This window comes from Galeopterus variegatus, unplaced genomic scaffold, assembly GCF_000696425.1.
Source record: "Galeopterus variegatus unplaced genomic scaffold, G_variegatus-3.0.2 Scaffold1062, whole genome shotgun sequence".
Classification (NCBI taxonomy): domain Eukaryota; kingdom Metazoa; phylum Chordata; class Mammalia; order Dermoptera; family Cynocephalidae; genus Galeopterus; species Galeopterus variegatus.
Window position 1 is genome coordinate 190,740 of NW_007727173.1, and position 22,853 is coordinate 213,592.

The 22,853-nt window shown below is 34.0% G+C and overlaps 1 protein-coding gene across 5 annotated transcripts in view; it reads left to right on the forward strand.

The window, feature by feature from the left end:
• Nucleotides 1–22,853, forward strand: part of QKI (QKI, KH domain containing, RNA binding) — a 145,078-nt gene that overhangs the window by 62,102 nt on the left and 60,123 nt on the right. For all 5 annotated transcript variants that reach the window (XM_008574547.1, XM_008574544.1, XM_008574546.1 and 2 more), the window contains exon 3: nucleotides 1,876–1,992. In XM_008574547.1, the coding sequence (XP_008572769.1) occupies nucleotides 1,876–1,992 (117 nt within the window). The remainder of the gene's footprint in view (nucleotides 1–1,875; nucleotides 1,993–22,853) is intronic.

Genomic DNA, 22,853 nt, shown 5'->3' on the forward strand with positions numbered 1-22,853 from the left:
CTTTCTTGTTTACTGCAGAACTGAGTGTCTAGGTGTCAAGTGTCTGGAATTCTGTAGGGCAAATTTACTATTTACCATATCTCCTTCTATGACATTCTAAGCTGAATTGTTGAGTTAAGGGAATTTTTAGTGGTCTTGATAGGCTGTTAATTGTCTACTTTGTGGCACACCTTGTAATGGACCTTGTTATTGTGCTATATGCACACATATGTGCACACACAATTGGCATTATAGCTCTACCAGATAGTAAGTACCACCCCTGTTGTACAACTGAGGCTTACTTAATGTGACTTTCAAATTTCTAATTATTATTTTGTATTTGAGCTTGGAGACCAGCTGAAATCTGTGTCATTTCGGAGTTTATAAACACGTTACCGTAGTATACTAGAATTTATTTGGACTGGAGATGGAACGTTAGATTGACTGGGGATTCTAAGTTAGAAATAAGTGCCTTGTTAAAATGGATGACAGTAAGGATTTAGGTTGGATAAAGAGGTAAAGTACTACCGGCTGAGGAACTGGGCAGAGATAGGGGGCTTTATTTGAATATAAAGACGTAGTTTGGGCAAATTTTAGATTCTAGGATCTTAGATCAAGTACTTATAGATCAAAAGCTGTGGGTCTCAATTCGAGGTGAAAGAAGTTGTATCAAAATCCCCTGGGGGAGGCAGGCTTTATTCAAAGGATACAGGTGTATTACTCATCTGTCATTTAAGAATTCCTTTTCTAAGATGTGGTGAGGCCTTTGGAATACAGAAGATTGAAGTACCCAGCTTCTAAATCCCTGACAGCAATTGATTTTCTAGCATGTTACTTTTATGTAATGATGTACTAACAGGATAAATGCTAAAAAAAGGTAGGAAGCTGTATGTATAAGAATCATTACCTACTTGATTGAATAGATAAATGAATACCAGCCATGGGTTTTTGTGGAACTGATGGTAAACACTCATTTTTTTGCTCTTTTATGCACTTGACATGTGAATAACGAAAATTTACTTTTCAGTGTTCACAGTCAGTTTATTCTATTGACCTTAAAAACAAACAAACAAACAAACAAAAAAACCAACTTGTTCAAGGGTACTACGAAGTTTGTCGAAAAATGGAACTAAAAGATAATGTTAATCTTTCCACAGACTTTTGGAAGTACCCATGTACATATGAAAATTTTTTGTGCTAAACAAATGAGCTGTTGTAGTTACACCCCAAACTTGGCAAGAAATTTGTAAGGCCTCTAGATTTTATTTCATCTTAGTATTAATAAAATATTTAACTTAAGTAGTTACAGTTGATTCTTGAACAAGGCGGGGATTAAGTTTGCTGATTTCTTCAGCAGTTGAAAATCCATGTATATTGTGTAATGTTGAATATGCTAATTGTCCTCATTTGAGCATCACATATTGTACACAGGTATTGCTATTCAGTGGTGTATCCCACAGATATGTACAATTAATTAGGTTTTAATTTAAAAGAGAAAAAGAAAAAGGACAGAAAATCCATGTGTAACTTTTGACTCGACCAAAACTTAATTGTTATCCTACCCTTGACCAGATGCCCTACTGATAACAGTTAATTAACATGTTTTGTATGATCTGTGTATTTTATACTGTGTTCTTACAAAAAGTCATCTAAAGAAAAGAAAATGTTAAGAAAATTATAAAGAAGAGAAAATAAATTTATAGTACTATGTGTATATTTACTTTTTAAAAATCTGTGTATAAGTGGATTCACACAGCTTAAACCCATGATATTTATGGGTCAGCTGTGTGTGTATGTGCATGCACGTGTGCATGCGTGTATATAAATGTTTTAAAATCTAGGACCTATACATTTCAGCAAGTGAATAATGTATGGTAACTTTTTTTTTTTTCACAGTTTAATTTTGTTGGTAGAATCCTTGGACCCAGAGGACTTACAGCCAAACAGCTTGAAGCAGAAACAGGATGTAAAATAATGGTCCGAGGCAAAGGCTCAATGAGGGATAAAAAGAAGGTAAGTCCTTGAAAATGGGGCAAGTCTTTATGTGAATAATTTATTTAAACTTTTGCATCCTAATAATAAAATATTCAGATATGGATACTTTACTCCATATCAGAAACTTTTGAACTTTTTTAAGGTGGTGGAATGATTTTACCTTGTTAATAATCATTTTTCTATTAGCAAACTAAAGCATCTGTTTATGATGTTAATTTACTTTGGTATTTACACTTGAGAAGCTGCCAGTTTAGAAATTAGTCAGACTGTACTGTCGTATATAAAAATATACAACTAAAAGCTTGAAAAATCTAAAATTTTTTTTGATGAGATTTAAATCAGAACAGTCAAATGAATCACTTTGGATGTATGTCAACTTATTGGGAGAGTTAGAAGACAGAAATCTATTAAAATGACTCATTTTGGTTTTTATGAACATCTTGTGTTGATTTTAAGTTTTCTAGACATGCTGCTTTATATTACTTCTGTTTTTTCTTCCTTGCCCCTTCTTGTTTGGCGAGTTTAATTAGTAAACATCTGACTGTCTGCTTTAAAAATTGTTGTTAAAAAGATTTTGTTTGCCTAGTTTTCTTTTATCCAGTGATACTATGAGGCAGGATACTTTTGAATTTCTATCTGTGTAAGAAAATCACTGATTTAAAATACCTAGATTTTGATTGCCAGAGGATTAAATTATTGTTAGGAAGAGTGATTTTTTTTTTCCCCCTTAAATAAATACATTGACTTGAAAGGGCTACCAAGTGATAGAGCTGTGGTCAGCTTATGTCGCAGCATATGCATTGAGTTGCTTTGTGGAGCTTATGGAGAGAAAACCAGACTCAAGTTATCCTGACCTAATTTTGCTTGGTTTCAGAGCTTTATTTAAGCCCTTACATTAGCTGACTGGATCTTAATCATTTTTGCTCCCTGCACATGAATGACATAGTAGCTAAGAAGTTTGGGGAAAAAGTCCTTAATATTAAATGATTATGTTTAAATCTTATTTTAACCTGTTCTTATCAGCTGAGTTTAAAGATATTTTCATGGAAGTATACAAGTTCTCCTTGAGCATTATTAAATGTTGCATTTAAAAAAATATTATTTTTATAGAATCTTAAAAAAAACTAAAGCATATTCTCAATCAGCTGAGTGGTAACCTTTTTACATGAGCCGTTGCCATAAAGTTTTGGTTTCTATGTTTGGACTTATGATTACATTTGCATTCAGTATTACTAATTTAATTACCTAGGAACAGTGAACGGAGTCTGCACAACTGAAGGACAGATAAATCTTCGCCATAAGAGTGACATGTATCTACCCTTCAGTTAAATAAATTATTCTATCAGTTAACAAAATATTTTTTTCTCCTGAGATTCTGTTAATTCTATAGTAATAGCCCTCTACTCACTTTACTCACATGCAGACAACAAGGATGAGAGCCTGGAACTGTGTGATTTAGCTATCATGAATAAAGAGCATTTTCTGCTGTCTTTGGCAGAAGAATGGAATGGTTAAAAGAGTGGCTCTGCAGTCAAATTGCTTAGGTTTGAATCATGGTTCTCCTACATAGCTTTGCGACCTTGGACAAATTACTTAATCTCCTTGTAAAATGTAAAATGTGAGTAGTAATGTTACTTATTTCTTATAGTAGTTGTGAAGATTGAGTTGTAAAGCAATAAAGACAGTGTTTGGCATGTAGTAATTGATCAATTAATGTTAATGATGGTTCTTAATAAATTTTATCTCAACTCTATAGGTTAGAGTAGTAAATTTTATTTTTAGACTCATGTAGTATCCTGAGGTAATACTACATTTTTTTCAGCTTGGGAAATGGTAATTTCTTGTTTTGTAACCTTTGAATATCCCACATCCTCATAGGTTTTCTGTTTTCTTTTTTCAGTGGTTGGTGCTTCCAAATTCTGCCCTTGTTTTCTCTCTCTCTTTCTTTTTTTTGGATGGCTTCCCGGTACAGCGATCCAAACCTTTGACATTGGTGTTACAAAGCTGACCAACTGAGCTAACCGGCCAGCCCTACATTCTGTCTTGACTACTTTGCTCTTAACCACAGTAGAAACACTTCACACATTTTACTTATTTTTAACCTCTACCATTGTCTAGTGTAATAAAAAAAAAAAAAAAACACAGGTTATACACACTGCAAGAAAACAATAATAAAATTAATTAAAATGCCAAAAAATAAAATTTAACTATGGATTACATTTTCAGTTTTATTAAAATGCTACAGATGAACTTGCTTTGGATTTATCAAGTTAATTTGACTGGCTCCTGTATATTTGGTATTATGTTATGTGAATTCTTTGAAGAATTCACGTATAAATTTATAACACCAAGAGTGTCTTCTCTGGTCTTACTTCATATCTGTACATAATAAATTGTTAACCAAACCATCTTGGTTTATGCTATAGTTATTCTGTTGCAGTCTTAAAAGTGTTAATAGTAAAAGTAAAGTCAAACTGGAAGGTATTGTCTTTGTTGCTTGGGTGTTTTTTGATAGAGCATATGACAAACAGGTGTAGACAAAAAGAAGTGTTGATGTAAGTAATTAGGTTGATTGAGGTGGATTTCAAGAATTACAAAGGACAAGCCATTTGGCTTTTAGTGTTTCTGCAGAGTTGTCAATGTATGTAAAAAGTAAAAAGGTAGAAAATCTTAATTTACTGATTGTCTAATTTACTTTTAACAAAAATAATATGATGGAAATACTGTTTGCAGGTCTGAATCCTTCACTAAACTTGTAAACTTAGATCAGACCATATCTTTTATGGAGTATTTATTTCCTTGGTGTTTGGTTAGTACCTGGAACAGAGTAGGCACAAGAAAAAATATCTGTGAAAGCAGTGACTGTTTAGTTCATTTAATAAATTAAAGGCATAGATGCACCTCCTTCCTGTCCCCCTCAAAAAAGGTTTGGCAAGTAGAGAAAATTATAAACCCTACATACTTTTAATTCTTTTGGGAAGATAGGTAGTACTGTATCATTCTAAGCTACTGGTTTTAAGCAGGCAAGTTAATATGCAGCTTTAATCTTTATTCTCTTGGATTGGTATTACTTCAACATTGATGAGCTCAGCAGCATTGATTTTGTATGTAAGTACGGAATGGAATGGTACCTAGGTAACATCATGGAACCAACTGAAGAGCAGGAACTTCAGTCAGACTTCATGACAGACTGTGATCAGGGCTTAGAAAGCTCTTAGGAACTTTTTGTCTGTACCAGCTAACATGGCAGTATTGATCTGTAGCAGGCAGACTGTACCTTCTGTCTCTGAAATTAAGTATATGGTAACAGGGCACACTGTTAGAAAGTGTCTTACAAATGAAAGTCAATTTTCATTTTTTCTTATGATTTGTAGAGTATGTACTTTCATCAGGCATTGTTTTAAGTATTTTACATGCATTTGTTTTAATTAATCCAAGCTTTATTATTCCCATTTTGTAGATGAGGAAACTGAGGCTCAGGCAGGTTTAGTAATTTGCCAAAGGTCACAGTGCCAAAAAGTGGCAGTCAAAATTTGAACCTAAAGTCTGTACTCTCTATTCAATGGTATATTACCTTCCAGTTACAAACCATTTCTAAAAGGAGTAACAACTTCAGAAATACCAGAACAACTTGAATATTGAGTGACTTTGAAGCCAGTATGAATATATTTCGTAAAATCCCTCTAAGCTTTTTTTCCCCTCAGTGTGATAATACAGTTGAAATTTTGTTCTATCTATTAAAGATGTGAGGAAAACCAAAGTGTTTTTTCTACTCTCACATACCACTCAATATAATACATTTAACACCAGATGTGTGGTGATTTTCACCCACACACCAACCAATTAGTTTTCCAGGGGACACTAACTGGGAGTCACATAATTCAATTAAATTCTGACACTGTGTATCTGGAGATAAGTATCAGATCCCACAGGTTGAAGGCTCAGTCCCACAAGACTGCCCCCTCCTTCAGTTGCCAACTAGAAGTCCCAGTTGTGATCTATACTTCCGACCAACTGGCTATAAATGTTTTCCCATGAGTCCTCTCTTCAAGTTCTATTAATTTGCTATAGCAGCTCATAGAACTCAGGGAAACTCTTACGTTTACCTATTTATTATAAAGGATATTGCAAAGGATGTAGATGAACAACCAGATGGAAGAGACGTAAAGGGCAAGGTATGTGGGAAGGGGCTTCCATGCCCTCTCCAGGCACACCACTCTCCAGGTACCTCCATGTGTTCAGCTATTGGGAAGCTCTCCAAACCTAGTCCTATTGGGTTTTTATGGAGTTTTCATTGTGTAGGCATGATTGATTACCTCATTGGCCGTTGGTGGTCAACTTCAGCCCCTCTCAACCCTCTAATTACATGGTTGGTTCTTCGGCAATGAGCCCCCAGCCGTCAGTCATCTTATTAGTATACAAAAAGACACAAATTACTTTGGAGATATAAAAGTTTTAGGAGCTGCGTGTTAGGGAACAGAGAACAAATATATCTATCTTATTATAAATCACAGTATTGTACTGTCATTCACTTGATTTTTCAGGAATGCTTCCTAAAGGATACAATCCTATGTTTTCTAACAGAAAACCATATACTTAAAGAAGTTTACAGATGATAGAGAAGTAATTTTAGGAAAAGTAAGTATTTATAGTTTTTCAATTGAAGTAGCAGAGGACTGCAGAGGCTACATTGAGGGCTGCGGGAAAAACATATTCATGATAGAAGGAATGGTCCACCTTCACAAACAAAAGTGGCACTCAGCTGGTTCTAATGTAGCATATGAAAACATTTACATCATTAAAACACAACAGTGTTTTGTACATAATTAAGATACTTAATAAATTGTTGTGGATTGATAGGTATTACTTGATAAATTATTGTGGAGTGACAGTTATTAAAGTTGTAAATGAAGTCTACTGTTTGGAAGTCTGTATGAATGGTCTTTGTAGGGGACACCATTTGGGGTGACCTCCCCTGTCAGTAACATGAGGGAACTAAGTAGCCATGCTATTGGGTTTCTACTGTTCACCTTCTCCTGACTCCTTCCCGCTCCCGCATCAAATGTGTGTCTAGAGTTGATCAAAGCCAGGTCAGTCAAATGTTGCATCTTCTAGAAGTTTGCAGAGACAGTGATTCTGGTTAGAGGTCTTTTCTGGAAATGAAGCGATGTGCACTAGGGATCAGGCAACCATTGTAGAGCTGCTAATAACAATGGCTAGGTGGTATCAGCAACCTCACTATGTGTGCCCATGTCTTACTCAGATCATGTGACAACCTTGGAAGGTAGTTATGTTCTTCTAACAGGAAGGGAGGCTTAAAGAGGTGAAATAACTCACCCATTCCCTCATTTGTAACTAAATACTGCACTTAAATAGAAACTTAAGTAACTCATTGGACAAATTCAACTGAACAGATTATTGTCATCTCAGATAAAGGGCCTTGAATGCTATATCAAAGGTTTTTTTTTTTTTTTTTTTTTTTTTTCATTTTGAAAACAGTGCATTAGCAATCACGTGCTCTTGAGGTGAGAAGTTATATGATATGTTATTATTTAAAGATAACTTGACAGTAGTAGAGGAGATGGGCAGAAGAGGAAGTAACCAAAGTCTGCAAATAAACGATCAAGTCTTAGACAACTCTGCTTAGAAAGTTCTTTATTGTGTTGAGATAATATTTGTGTCTTTGTGAAACTTCACTCCTCTGATATAAATTATACTTTGATTTCAAAACAAATACAGTCTCTTAAACCTTAGAGCCTTTGATGTACTTGATGACAGGGTGTCAGTGCTTATGTCTTAAAGGTGTCCTGCTCTAACTAAAAACTAATTGCCTAGCAGTGTTAGTCCTTTGTTTTTTGTTTTTAAAAAGTCATGGGACATGGTGTTAAATTCAGCTTCAAAGGTGATTGTGGTTGGTTTTTAAGGTGAAAGGAAGGCCTGTCTTTCTGGAAGAATTTATATTATTGCTTTTCAAATGATATATGGTTAATGACCACTGGAAAAAATCTAATCCATTGTAGACCATCTTTTTGTGAAATATAATAAAATTATTTATTAAAGAAATGGCATTTTAAAAATATATAAATTTAATCCCATAAAAAAATTTTTATATCAGTAGACATAAAATTATCCAGTCAGAATGCTCTAAAAGTTTCGAAACATGCTTGATTTCTGTACTCTTAGGCTGTACTTTCAGCAGCACTGGTTTAAATACCAGCTTGTTATATGATCTACTGATATTTCAGAACTGTGAACTAGCTCCATGGTGTTCTCTCCTCTACTTTTGTTCTTATTTCCCATCCCCTCATTTTTGTTCTCTGTGTTTTTAAAATAAAATTCATTTTAGAATATTGACTGAATTATTTTTTGGTTCTGTTTCTGGTTACATGTTCATTATAGACTGAAATGATTTAACTTAAAGACAGAAAAGTATAAAGCAGTGCAATAATTAAATTTTTATTTCGGATTGGGTAGTATTTCAATAAATTTTATAGAGTCACTGCTTTGTTGTTCATTATAGACTGAAATGATTTAACTTAAAGACAGAAAAGTATAAAGCAGTGCAATAATAATTAAATTTTTATTTCGGATTGGGTAGTATTTCAATAAATTTTATAGAGTCACTGCTTTGCACCCATTAAGAAAGATTTGGAGGATTTGAAATAAAAATTGTATTTATTTGAAAGTACAGTTATTAAAATTTGTGAGACACTCTTTGAAGGGGTAAAAAGGTGGACCCAATGAGAATAAACCTTTGTTTTCATTAGTAAATTAACACTGTAAGTAACCTGTAAAACTTAAGCTAATTACTCTGCCATAGATCTAACACTAGGATGAGTTAATTGTCCATGTCTAATGAAACGAGACATGAGTTTCAGTGGAAAGGGAGAGTCCATTTTATCACTAGATGCTCTTAATGAGCCTTTTAAAATTAAGTCTTGATTAGATTGCAATCAATTTAGTTAAGGAATATTTGAGCACCTTGTAGTTGTGTTGTATGTAATAGATTTTTTTTTTAGAGGATTCAGCTTTCTGTTGACAATTAGTAGAGAAATGTTGCTTGTTTGTATATCATTATACTGCATCAATTGATTTTCTTTTTCAAAATCCTTTAACAACGAAATTTGATTGGAAAATGTTTTTTCAGTCATTGATTACAAATTATGAAGCAGTTTCATAAACCCTAGTGACCTTATGCTATTGTATCCTACTAGTTTTATTTTCATATTTATTCCTTCAGTTATGAAAGATCACTATTAAATTGTTGCTCTTTTGATTTTAAAACATGTTCATTTTGTTTTTAAAACTTATGTCCATTATTAACTCTTAATTTTTAAGACATGTATAGTTTTTAGTGTTTTATTTTTTTATTTTACTTTATTATTTTTTTTAATTTACAGGTTGTCATAGGGCTTGCCCCAAATTCTTTTGCCTATGATCCAAAAAAAATTTAAAGTGAGCCTCAGATTATTGAAATTATTCTTCATTTTGTGAATTGTAATATTTTTGATTCCTAAAAAAAGAGTAACAAGAAATTATACCAGATACTTAGGAATGTTTTTATAAAAGGCCTATATCAGTTTTTTATCTTAAGGTTTTCGATGAATTAAAATACCTATAAGGTACTGTAATTATAGAGGACTAATCACTTCACATCGAAAATATTATTGTTTTTAAGAATCTAATATGAAGAAAATTTTGTATAATTTCAATTTTGTAACATTTATTGTAACTTGTAATTTGTAGCAGATTAATTTTTCAGTGGTAATTTATAATCTTTTAAATTATGAGACTGTTGAATAATAAACAAGCGAACAATTGGAAGTCTATATGGGTGCTTGAAGGTGTGTAATATTATCAAGTGTTACAGCAGCAAATTTAAAATGCTTAAGATTAAAAGGAGATACTACTTTTAAAGGAGTCATAGGTAGGTAAAACAAATGCATAAGCTCATCTTTTGTAAAATAAAAATGAATTTTTCTTAATGATGAAAGCCTTTCATGTTTAGTGTAGGAAACATTAGACATTGCCAGTATTTATTTTTTATAAAATCTTCTCCATTTAGCTGTAATTGTTATTTGTTGGTTGATATGACCATATATATTTGTGACCTGATACATTTTGCTTAAGAATATGACATGTTTCTATAAAAACTTGTCTATGACACTTTTTAATGGCTGTAAATAGTATTTAATTGTACATATACATATTGAGGTATATGGTATGTTGAAGTTTTGAAAATAACTGTTTTTACTATGAAAATGCTGCTGCACATATTATTAAGGTAAATTTATAGAGGTTAAATTGGTTGGTTGAAAATGCATCCTCAGAATTGCCTCAATGCTACTGTTTGAAATTGTAAGCCCCTTCAGCAGGAAATAAATATGTTTGTATAATTAATCTCTAAAATTTGGGATACCCCTTTTCTAGGAGGGCAAAGTGTACTCTGTTCATTTGCATACTCTTGGTTAACATGGTTAAATCTTTTAACATATATATATGTATTTGGATATTAATGTTCACTTTTGTATTGCCTGTCATTGCTACCACCCCCTAACCCCCACTTTGTATTCTTTTAATTCTCATTTGAAACAATAAAAAATTATACCTGCAGTATAATTGTAAGAGTAGTACTATGAATTCTTGTATACTGTTAGCCTAGATTTGCCATGTATTACCATTTTGTACGTTTGTGTGCACACACACACATAGTTGATCCTCATTATTTGCAGATTTTGTATTTGCAAGTTCACCTACTTGCTGAAACTTATTTGGAACACCCAAATCAATATTCATGACACTTTCGTAGTCATTCATGGACATGTGTAGAGGCAAACAAATTGAGGCACCCAAATGCTCTTGTTTCTTGTTGAAGTTAGAATAAGGTGACACACTGCCTTCTTGCTTCAGATCTCATATTGTAAACAAGAGTAGTCATTCATGGACATGTGTAGAGGCAAACAAATTGAGGCACCCAAATGCTCTTGTTTCTCGTTGAAGTTAGAATAAGGTGACACACTGCCTTCTTGCTTCAGATCTCATATTGTAAACAAGAGTTCTTTTCGTGGTCTGTTTAGTGCCATGTGTTTTTTGCATTTCTGTGCTTTTTCTTGGTGATTTTTCTGTTTAAAATATACCCAAAGCACAGGGCTGAGGTGCTCTGTAGTGTTCCTGCATGCAAGAAGGTTATGATGTGTCTTATGGAGACAGTACTTGTGTTGGGGAAGCTTTGCTTAGTCATGAGTTGTAGAACTGCTGGCTGTGAGTTCAGTGTTAATGAATCAAAAGTATATATTAAATAATGTCTTTAAGTAGAAATACACAAAACAGAGCTATGTATTCAGTTGTTGATGAAAATGTGACCAGAGAGTTTTTTGGGAGCCTAACTCCATATTTCCTCTAGGAGAATGGTTCACTCACTATTTGCTAATTCAGTGTTCTTGGTGACTTTACCACAAATAATGAGAATTGACTTTATGTGTGTGTGCATATACATGTGTGTATGCATGACATAATATGTGGGTACTTAAAAAAGTTCATGAAAAAATGGAATTGAAAAATAATGCAAATCTTTCCATGAACTTTTTGAAGACCCTTATATATCAAATTTTGAAAATTTAATATTGTTATTTAATAGACATTCTAAATTAAAATTTCTCCAGTTTTCCATTCATTGTAAATTCTTTCTGTCCAGAATCCAGTCCAGATCACACATTGAATTTATTTGCCTTATCTCTTTAGTCTCTAATCAGGAGTAGTTTGTCAGTCTTTCATTATTTTTCATGATTTGGGGTATGTGTTACTGTTTTTTCATAGTCAGAGTCAGACCATGCATTTTTGGCAAGAATATTTTAAAAAGTAATGCTGAGTTCTTCTCAGTGTACATCACGTTAGCAGTTAGATGATATTAGTGTGTCCCATTTCTGGTGATGTTAACTTTGATCATGTGGTTAAAATGGTGTCAGCCATATTTTTTTCACCGTAAACTATTTTCATAACTAATCTAAGGAGAAACACTTTGAAACTTTGTAAATATCCCCCCCCCCCACAAACTTTTGCCCAGTGGCTTCAGCATTGGTTAATGACTCTTACCCAAGTTAATTATCACTATTTGTTATTTTTCTAACTATCATTTCCTTTGCATTTGTTAATGGACACTCAGTTATAATGAAGATATTTCCTATCATTTCTGATAGGATAAAATCGCTTTCTGTGTTAAATATATTCTCATCCCTCACCTGTTATTAAAAAAAATGAAAAATTATTTTAGCTTTTTAAAGAATATTTTTTTGGTGCAGTTATTTAGCTTTTGGAAGAATTGGCTCTTACTGTGTAGGTATTTTATTTAGATATGTTATACTTATTACCTAATGATCTGGGAAAACATAAGGGTAGATATTGTTTGTTTAAAAAAATCCATGGTGTTTCTTACCTTCATATTTTGATATCATTCGAAATTTTTCTTCTCAGCATAAATCTTTAAGAGTGACTTTAAGTTTTGATTTCCCCAGGATAGTTGCAGCTATACATATTGCCTGGGTGTAATTATTAATAGTATCTCCATTCACTTTGAAAGCATCTGGTTTGGATGACAATTTATATTATCAACTTAAGATTTGGGCATTGTTTTGGTGTTTGTGCAATTTGCTTCTATCTAACATCAGTATCCTCCTTAAATCCACTTTGTTCTAGCTGTCATGGGATTTGTTAAGGAATGATACTGTGGCATATGAAATTTTTGATGGAATTTAAAATGTTACTTAAAACATGTCTGCTTCAGAGCATTGTTAGAATAAGAACTAAATTTTGTATGATATGTGGAGAAAATAAATTATTGAAGAATATGTAAATCAGGGAATCATTTTCTTCTCTAGTACCTGATTCCTTGTTTGCTTATAGGATTTGATTCATGTTCCTTATTAGTTTGTTTTTATCAGCGGCCATGTTAAAAAACAAACAAATAAACCCACAAAAAACACATGTGGAAGGCACTGTTGTTTCTAGACCTCAATCAATCATTTAACAAATTTGTAATTGTGTATAACAAAAAACAGTTGTGTAACTCATTATCCTCAATTGTGTTGCTACTGTTGCTTCCCAACCACTATTGTCTAATTTTGCGTATACTTCTATAGTCATCTCTTAATTCTTTTTTCCTCCAAATAATTTGCACAATTTGGATTTTAATTTTAATTTTAGTTTGGTTTTTTTTTTTTTTTTGCTATTACTAGTATCTTGTTACATTTGTGTGTCTCTCTGTCTGTCTAGGTATGTGTAACGTTGTAGTACTCTGTAAACAGAGCAATAAAACAAGTTTCTTCTCAGTCACTGCCAAGCAGTTAAATGTCCTGTTACCTGATTTACCTTTCGTCACTTAAAAACTTTGGTTATTTAAGCCGTATAGATAATTTAGGCAATAAATATAATTTCACCTGTCAACTCTTAGAATGTCTGTTGTACGCAGGGCACTTTTCTTTTTACTTCTTGTTATAAAACATCCTAACAGTTTGTGTCAAGGCTGTGTTAACCCCGTGTTCAGATCTTTTAATGTATCTTAAAACTTCAGTATGAACTTGCAGATGCTTAGAATCATCTCACATCAAATCACATTGCTTTAGAACTTAAGTTTTTTTAAAATGTAGTTTTTATAGCTTATAGTTTTTGTAGGTTATAATCATCAGCAGGAAATAATGATGTCACCATGGAGAGCAGTACATGAATTTATGTTTAGAGCATTGTACATGAGTGGAACTATCTGGTGAAAGAATTTTTAAATAAAAACCATTTTATATGTTTGGCATGATGGCAGAAATAATTTGGTAAGAAAGCAGTGATTATTGTCCTAATCCTATCTCTGATAGAGGTTTTTCCAAGTGGAACGTTCTGTTGTCAAAGCTGAGTTGCATGTAAATACCCTAGATGATCTTTCATGGCCTCTGTCACCACTAATTAGAGGATACCTTATGGGAATCTCTTTGACTGAGTTCAAGGAACTTACCATCCCTAACCTTCCTCACCCCAACTCAAACCTTGAGCACTGAACCCGGGGTTTGTTTAATTAGGAACTGCTTTAAGCTATACCCAAAAGGGCATTATCATTTGATGTTAAACTAGTCTTAATCTGTGCATTACTTGTACAAGTGAAATACCTAGAGCTGTGCTGTCCAGTAAGGTAGTAGTGTCTTTGTGCTGCTACCTGTATAACAAGATACCTGAAATTGGATAATTTATAAAGAAGAGAAATTTATTTCTCAGTTCTGGAGGCTGAAAAGTTCCAAGATCAAGGCCTGGCAGGTTTTGGGTCTGGTGAGAGCCCAGTTTCCATTTTCAAGTGATGCTTTGTTGCTGCTTCCTCTGGAGGGTATGGTAGAAGGGATGTAAAGGATGAAACGGACCCAACTCCCTCTGTTGAGCCCTTTTATAAGGGCATTGACCTATAAAGGTATTAACCTAAATACCTCCCAAAAGGCCCCAGTTCCCAGTACTGTTGCATTGGGGACCAAGTTTCTAATACATGAATCTGGAGGGACAATTCAATTCATAGCAGGTAGCCACTAGCCATAAATGGCTATTTAAATGAAAACTGAATAAAAGAAAAATCAGTTACTCAGTCACAGTTACATTGAAGTCCTCCATAGTGATGTGTGGCTATCTTTTTGTACAGCACAGATACAGATCTTTCCCAGGAAGTTTCAGTGGACAGTGCTGGCTTAGGCGGAGCAAATTTATGTCAAAAACTTGGAGAAACAAAAGCTTGGGGACAAATAAGTCCTATTTTTAATTTTGAAATAATTTAAATGTACAGAAGAATTGAAAAATAGTACAAAGAACTCACATACTTTTCACCTCATTCACCAGTGTTATAGCATTTTACCACATTTGGCACTTTCTCTGTTGGCCCGTATGTTTGTTTCTCTCATTGTATTAGTCCATTTTATTGTTGCTATAACAGAATACCTGAGACTGGGTAATTTATCAAGAACAGAGGTTTATTTGGCTCATGATGACAGCTGCATCTGGCATGGGCCTCAGGCTGCTTCTACTCATGGCGGAAAGCGGGTACAAGCAGATCACCTGGTGACAGGAAGCAAGAGAGAGAGAGGGGAGGAGCCAGGGCCTTTTAAACAACCAGCTCCCACAGGAACTAATAGAGCGAAGACTCACTCCCTACCCCCACCCCCCAGGGAGAGCATTAATCTATTCATGAGCTATCTGCCCTATGACTCAAACAGCTCCCAACACTGCCACAATGGGGATCAAATTCCCATATGAGTTTTGGGGGGACAGTAACATACAAACTCAGTCACTCATCCCTCTTCACTCTCACTCCCTCTTCCTCTCCACATCCCTCTATCTCCTTTCCGTCCTTTCTCCCTTAATTTGGACTAATTTCCCAGCCTTTCTTTTTTTCTCTCACATTGACTATTTGGCTAGTATTAGGCTAGTTGTTTTAGGAAAATAATTTTTTATAATTAAAAGTACTTAAGAACTGATTCTGGATGTTTGACAGATTTATACATTTGTCTAATATCAGAATATAAGCCAGATTCTAAGGGTTCTCATTTTGTTTTTTAGGTTACTGCTTCCTTTACCATTGATATACCCATTAAGCATCCCTAATCAGAAAACTTGAAATTTGAAATGCTGTGGTGAGCATTTCCTTTGAGTGTCATGTAGGTGCTCAAAAAGGTTTGGGTTTTGGAAGATTTTAGATTTCGGATTTTTGGATTAGGGATGTTGGACCCATAGTATGTATTTAGTTATATTCACTGAGAGAGTCAGTCATTTCAATGTGTTTCTCTTGCTGAAAAGCTCTTTACGCTTATTTTAGTAGTATTTTTAAGTATTATTTTAAGTAGTATTAAAGATAATCCAGTAATTGTGATGATTGAGCTGTTAACTTTTATCCGTATTTACCTAGATACATGATTTATTTTTGACGACTTTGCAGTATGTAGATAGTCCAGTGATAAGTCAGACTTGATTTAGATACAGAAAGTTAGTTTTACTGGCAGTAAATAAAATAAAACTAAATAAAAACTGTCACTGACTTATCAATTTTGAGGAATTCTGCTTTGACGGAGTGATTAGATGAAAAAGAAAAACAGTTTATCAAGCTGGCAGGGAAGACCAGGACCCATTGTGACAAGTGCGAGGCTTGATGAAATGTCTGTGAAGCAACAGTAGTGTGGTGTTACTGTGCTCAGACATGTGAGTTATTTTTTTTTTTTCATTAGCATCAACAGCAGTGTATATTTAGTTTAACGTTAAATAGCAAATAGTACAACCAAGTCCCTTGTCTCCCTCGTACAATGTGATTTTCCAGTATTTTCTGTATTGTCAGTTCTGTCTCCTTCTAAAAAAATCAGGCTATCGTTATTCCTTTCACATGCTTTTTTCTACCTAGAGGTTTTTGTTTGTTTGTTTTTTCTTCCCTCTACCTTTCAAAATTTATTAAATAACTTAGTATTTTTTGATTTTCTACTTTGGGCTAGACACAAAACTGGGAGGTCCTCATAGAGGAAAATAAACAAGATAATTTTAGTTAGTGGTGATAGATGCCATGAAAAGAGTAGTACCAGGTAATGTAAGTGTGGTCCAGGTAGAGTGCTTTTAACTAGGATGGCCACAGAAGGACTATCTGAGGTAGTGATATCTAAACTGAGATTTGGATGATGGGATTGACATGAGAAGAACAGACACATGGCTGAATATTTCTGGGTGAAGTTAGAACTAGTGCAAAGGCACTCAAATGTGAATGAGATCGAACTGTCCAAGGAATAGCAAGGTCAGTGTGGGTAGAAAAGAGTGGAAGGCGAGGAAGTTTATGAGTTAGTCTCTGTCCAGATTCTTCCCTGTATGCATGTTAAGGAGGTTGAATTTTATTGGGAGACCAGTAGGCATTCAGTTGGGAGTTTTAAGCAGAAGAGTGACATATTTAGTTTTAAAAAGAATTCTTTTGTAGCAATTAGAGAATTGATTATAAAGGGATGGGTAGGGGGATGTGTAGGGAGCTGGGTAGCAGTTGAAGGAAGGGGATCCATTAGTAGGCAGTTGCAGTTGTTGAGGTGGGAGATGGTGGCTTGGACCAGCACTGTCAGAGTACTTCAGCTTCTGCTAACCTCCTTTCACTGTATTTCTAAAGCACTTGTTCTCTACATATAAGGGTTGCGATCCGTTGCCGGTCACGAAAAAAGACAAAAAGGAAAAAAAAAAAAAAAGAAGCAAAGTTGAAATTTAAAATCTAAAAGTGTTGCTTTGCCTCCCACGGATTTGTCACCCCTTTTCCCTGGGTGAGAGAGCTGCCAGAGATTACTCAAAGCCCATCTCTTCTGAGCAGTGAGAAGCCCGGAGAAAAGGGGTTAATCTCCTGGAACCCTCAAGAGAGAGGCATTCCTTCCATTTGGGAAATTAACCACAACTTGGGGTTCTCTTCCCACATTTATTCTCCAGACCAGGAACTTACAGGAAGAGAACATAGGTGGGGTTTTTTCTAAGTACAGTGTAACAAGTTTAGCAATAGAAGCTGGTAACATTCAGTACGAAAAGCAAGGTGACATTCTGTAATGCAACTTCCAACAAAAGCTTGATTTTAGCAAACATTCCCTTCTTATAGCAATTTCCCAGTATCTTTACATATCTATCAGTAACCTGTCTGTCTTTGAGCCAGCAACCTTGCTGTGTTACAATTCCTTATCTTACAACAGAGACTATAGCCTGGGGAAGATTTCCTGTCCTTTGTAAGGTCAATATTTGAAAGAGCAAAGCTTTGGAAAACCAGGCCCTGTGAAGTACATTTGCTTTATGCATACTCCACATAAAGTAAAATTAATTGCTAAGCTAGAGATGTAAACACATGTTGCAAAGAACACTAGTGGCCATGTTAGTTGTTCAGGTCACACCCACATACATAACTGACAGTTTTTGGACTTCATGAAGTACAAATGTTTTTTACTCCCCACCTCCAAAATATGTATGATTCTCCCCAATAACACCTGCATATAGCTTATGATGTCAACCTGTAAAGTTAAATGAAAGTCATTTTTCAATCAAATGCTTGGAATATTTAATGATACTTAGAAAGCTTTTTGTTTATTTTCTTAATAATACTTGTCATTTAATAGAAAGAGTTTTAAATTCCATATTAAAAATGTTTTTAAACAATTTTTTTGGCAAGTCTGGAAGTATCCAACCCTCAATAGATGCTGTGAATTAAGATATGTCCTTTCCTTTGGTCATTTACTGTGCTCCCCACCAGAAGACATGTACTTAGGTAACCAAGAGAGATTTAGTCCACAGATGTGTATTGAATGTTTTTAACAGTAAAAGAAGAAGGAAAAAGAAAAAAACCTCAGGCAGTCATTTTTTTTTTTTTTTTAAGACAGTAGTTGTTTAATGAGCTGCTTGTATGTACAAGAGAAGAGAATGGGCCTGATTGCTCACAATCTGATGTTTCAAAAAGTATTTTTCTGGATCTTATGTATTTGCATATGTAATTGCTATGTAATCAAAACTAAGTGAACTGTAGCTACTTGAAACTCTAAAATGAAAGGCAGTCATCTTTACTGGGAGGAGGGGAACCCCCTTACATGCAAGCTAACCAGAACATTAGCATTATAGTCTTGTGTCTAATTATAGGTGTCTGACTGACTAGTAAATTTATTCTTGTGTAATAAAGAAGTGAATGTGACCCTGAAACACCAGCTCAGCTTTGTTGTAACAGAGCATTGGCTTTGAGAGAAGTTAACATCCATTGTGTACTTTGGTGATAAGGAATTGTGCCAGAATGGCTGTTAATTGCCTGCTTTGTTTGATATGGAAAGTAATGCTTCCATATTTTCTTGCCACCAATGACAGCACTCAATTAAAACTTGTATTAAGCAACTATAATGCCCACGTTTATCAGCTGGGAAGACAAGAGGTGAAGAAAATTAACTTTATTTTTTTCCAGCTGTTTGTTGGCAGATTTGTTTTTGGTAAATTCTTTGAGGATAAAAAACTGGTTACGCAAGCATGTGTTCTTTTATGCTCTTAGAGACTTTAAATATTTTATTTATTTCTTGCTGCCTCACAGAAGTGTTGTTAATTTAAGACATACTATGTTCTTAATATTTTTAAATGTTTTAAAAATATTTTAAATGTTCTTAATATTTTAAATGGGAAATTTTGTGGTCACTAATTACCAGAGAGTTTCAGACTAGTTAAAAGCACTTTCTATATTTTCACTCTTTAGAATGTCTAAATCTAACATAGATTAAAGCTGTTTTTGTAGTTTTGTTAATGTTGAATCAGTAGGTGCTTCTTGATAATTTGAACTCTGAGAAAGAACTTTAAGCCTGGGACCAGAGTTAAGATAAAGGATTCAGGGTTGGAATAATATGGGTTGAATGTTTGTCTCCCCAGAGATTGATCCCCAATGTGGCAATGTTGAAAGGTGGGCCTTTAAGAGGTAATTGGATTATGAGGGCCTTGTTCTCATGAATGGATTAATCCCTCAGTGGATTAGTGGGTTATCATGGGTGTGGGGTGTTGGCCTTATAAGGAGAGTACATGAATGCACTTTTGCTCCTGGGTAGCCACAGGATCTGTAGAGTGTCCCATTAAGAAGGCCCTCACCAGATGTGCCCTTGGACCTTGGACTTTCTGGCTTCCCAAACTGTAAGAAATACATTTATAAATTACCCAGTCTCGGGTATTATATTATCAGCAACAAAAAATGGATTAATACACTTGGACAATACAGAATGTTAAGTACTGTATTTGGGTGAAAATTTCTGTGATTTCTTAAGATCTCCTTAAATTTTTACCCTCCTGAAGTATTTGTGCTTTAAAAAGGAGCTCTATTGTAGTTTGAATCTAAGAGAAAAACGGTGTTTGAGGTTATTGTGTTTAGGGTGAACTTGAAATTTATATTGTCATTTTAAACTCAACTTCTGTATATGAATTCACTAATTTCCCCCTCCCCCTTTTTAGAACTTGTATTACTTCTCAGTCTAAGCACTTACTATTAAGCTTCATTTAAAAAAACATTGCTCCTTTTTCTTGGCCTTCTGAACATTCTATTTCCTAACATTTTGAGAAAGAAAGTTTTATATTTTAATAAACTCCATTACTTAAGGTAAAGTTATCAGAGAGATTTCAGTTAGTCTTCTGAGTTTTTCTCAATTGAGTTGACATTTCAGTTGTTGGCCTGTTATATAATTAATGCACTTATTTTGTGAAAGTGTTATTTTATAAAAACATGTAATTGAGGGATCAGTCAGTAAAACCTGACTATAGGAATTCTGCGATTGAAAAAACAGTCCCTGTACTTTGTGCAGGACATCTATAGCCACAGGATATTTCAGTGTACAAATGAGGACAAATTCTTTTGTACATCACATGGTTTGTGATCTCCGCAAAGCCTCTCAGTGCCTAATTTATTTTCTGGATTTTATTTGGATTTTTTTCCAATTATTTTATAAGTCTTCGACAGTGTTTCTAGGCAAAGTTAGTTGTTTTCTACTCCATTGATCCCATAACATAGTCACATCTCCATTCAAGCACATAGTATATTCTGTAGTTGATTACAGAGTTCTTTAAGAAAAGTAACTTTATCTCAGTAATCTCTATAAACTGCATGGGGCCTGACGCATTGTAGATTCTCGGGAATACTTAATTAAAGTGATCCTCGGTATCCTATATTTGAGTTAATCACTGGAATTTCTTGTGTCTACTGTTGAATTAACTATTTTCAGACATAATTATAGTTCTTTCAATGTTGTGTTTTAAGATTACATTACCCACTCACCTATCTTCACCCTTTCACCCTGACTCAACACCTGCTAATAGCAGTGTTGGTTAACATGTATGTGTATTGTTACTCCCTGTGAACCAGAAACACCCATCTACAGCTGTAAGTAAAAAGGAGGAAATGATAAAAATAACAGAAATTACTGAAATAAAAAATGGACAAATAGAGAAAAATAATGAAACTAAAAAGTTTTTCGAAAAGATCAGTAAAATATATAAAGCCCTAATTAGACTGATCCAGAACAAAAAGATGACACTAGTTACCAGTATCTATAATAAAATAGGAGACCTCACTATAGATCCTACAGACATTAAAAGGCTCTTAAGGGAGTATTACTAATTTAAGCTTTAAGCTAATAAATTAGACAACTTAGATGAAAAGACTAAACTCTTTGAAAAACATACATTATTACCTGGAAGTAACAGAAAACTTCAATATTTCTACATGGATTAAAGAAGCTGTATGTGTAATTAAAAATGTTCTTGCAAAGACAATGTCAAGCCTAGATGGCCACATTAGTGGATTTTATCAAATTTTAAGATAAATAGTATGAATCCTAATGTAAAGTCTTTCACAGAAAATATTAGAACACTTTCTAACTAACTTTATTACCATGGATTGGTGATTATATCAGTATCTTCATGATGCCAAAATCAGATAGCTGTCACCCCTCCCCCCAAAAAGATGAACATTCCTTATGAACACAGATGCAGAAATTCTTAAGATTTTAGCAAATTGAATACAATGTTATATAAAAAGGGTACTACATCATTACCAAGTAAGTTGTATCTTGAGAATGCAAGGTTAATTGAACACCTGGAAATTAATCACTGTAATTCGTCATATCAATGAAATACAGATGAAAAACAGTATGATTATTTCTATACATGCATAAAAAAGTATTTACAAAATTCAGTACACATTCACAATAAAACCTCCCAACATACTAAGAATAGAAGGAAACTGCCTCAATTTGATAAAGTAAATTTACGAAAAAACATAGTGACATCATACGCAGAAGTAAAATACTTAGTACATTCTTTCTAAAATCACAAGCATGCCAAGGATGCTTGATTTCACCATTTTTATTCCAGTTTGAATTTATACTGAAGGTTCTAATAAGTTCAGTAAGTCAAGAAGAAGAAATAAAAAGGCATACAAAATGGAGAGGAAGAATAAAAGTGTATTTACAGGCTTCCTGGTTGTTTATACAGAAAATTCTTAAGGTATACCAGAAGGTCAGTTCAACAGAGACTTAGTTGTGATCCTAATTCTGTATGTTCCAAATAATATAGTTTGAAAATATATAAAGCAGAAATTACCAGAACTAAAAGTAGAACCACACAAATCCACAATCGTACTTTTAAGGTAACTCCTAATAACTGATAGAGCAAGCATACAAAAACTCAATAAGAATATAGATCTGGACAACACAACTAGCAGACTTGACCTAATTATCAAAGACCCATTGCACCTATCAATGACATAATTCACATTTTTTTTAAGTATACATGCAACATTTTGCCAAATGAACTATGTGCTGGTCCATAAAGAAAACCTCAGCAAATTTCAGAAGTCTGAACATGTTTTGTAATCACAGTGGAATTGAGCTGGATATCAACTGGAAATTAAAAATTAATGGTTGGCCATAAAGAACGTACATTTCTTTGAAAATTGACAAAGTAGATAAAGCTTGTATAAAACTGTTTAAGAAAAAAGCAGAACTGAATTTGATGTCATTAATTGTAGCACTATTTATTTTATGTACTACCAAGAAAAAGAAGGAAACAAATTGACAGAAAGCTTGCAGTTCATACAGAAGTTGTATTTTTATATGAAAAAGCTTTTTCTAAACTTACTTAGACCTGTCTTCATCATATTCTGTAGTAAAAATTTTTTCAAGTTTATTTATTTATTAACATTAATATTTTTTAACATTCTAAGATTTTGTTGTGGAAGTTGGGGGCAGGGGGAGAGGGGAAGGAGGAAGGAAATAGAGTGTTACAAGGAGGAAGGAGGGGAGGGCATGGTTGAGGCCCATGGTACCTACCTCATTCCTGCAGGGGAGACAAGGGGGCTTCTAGTG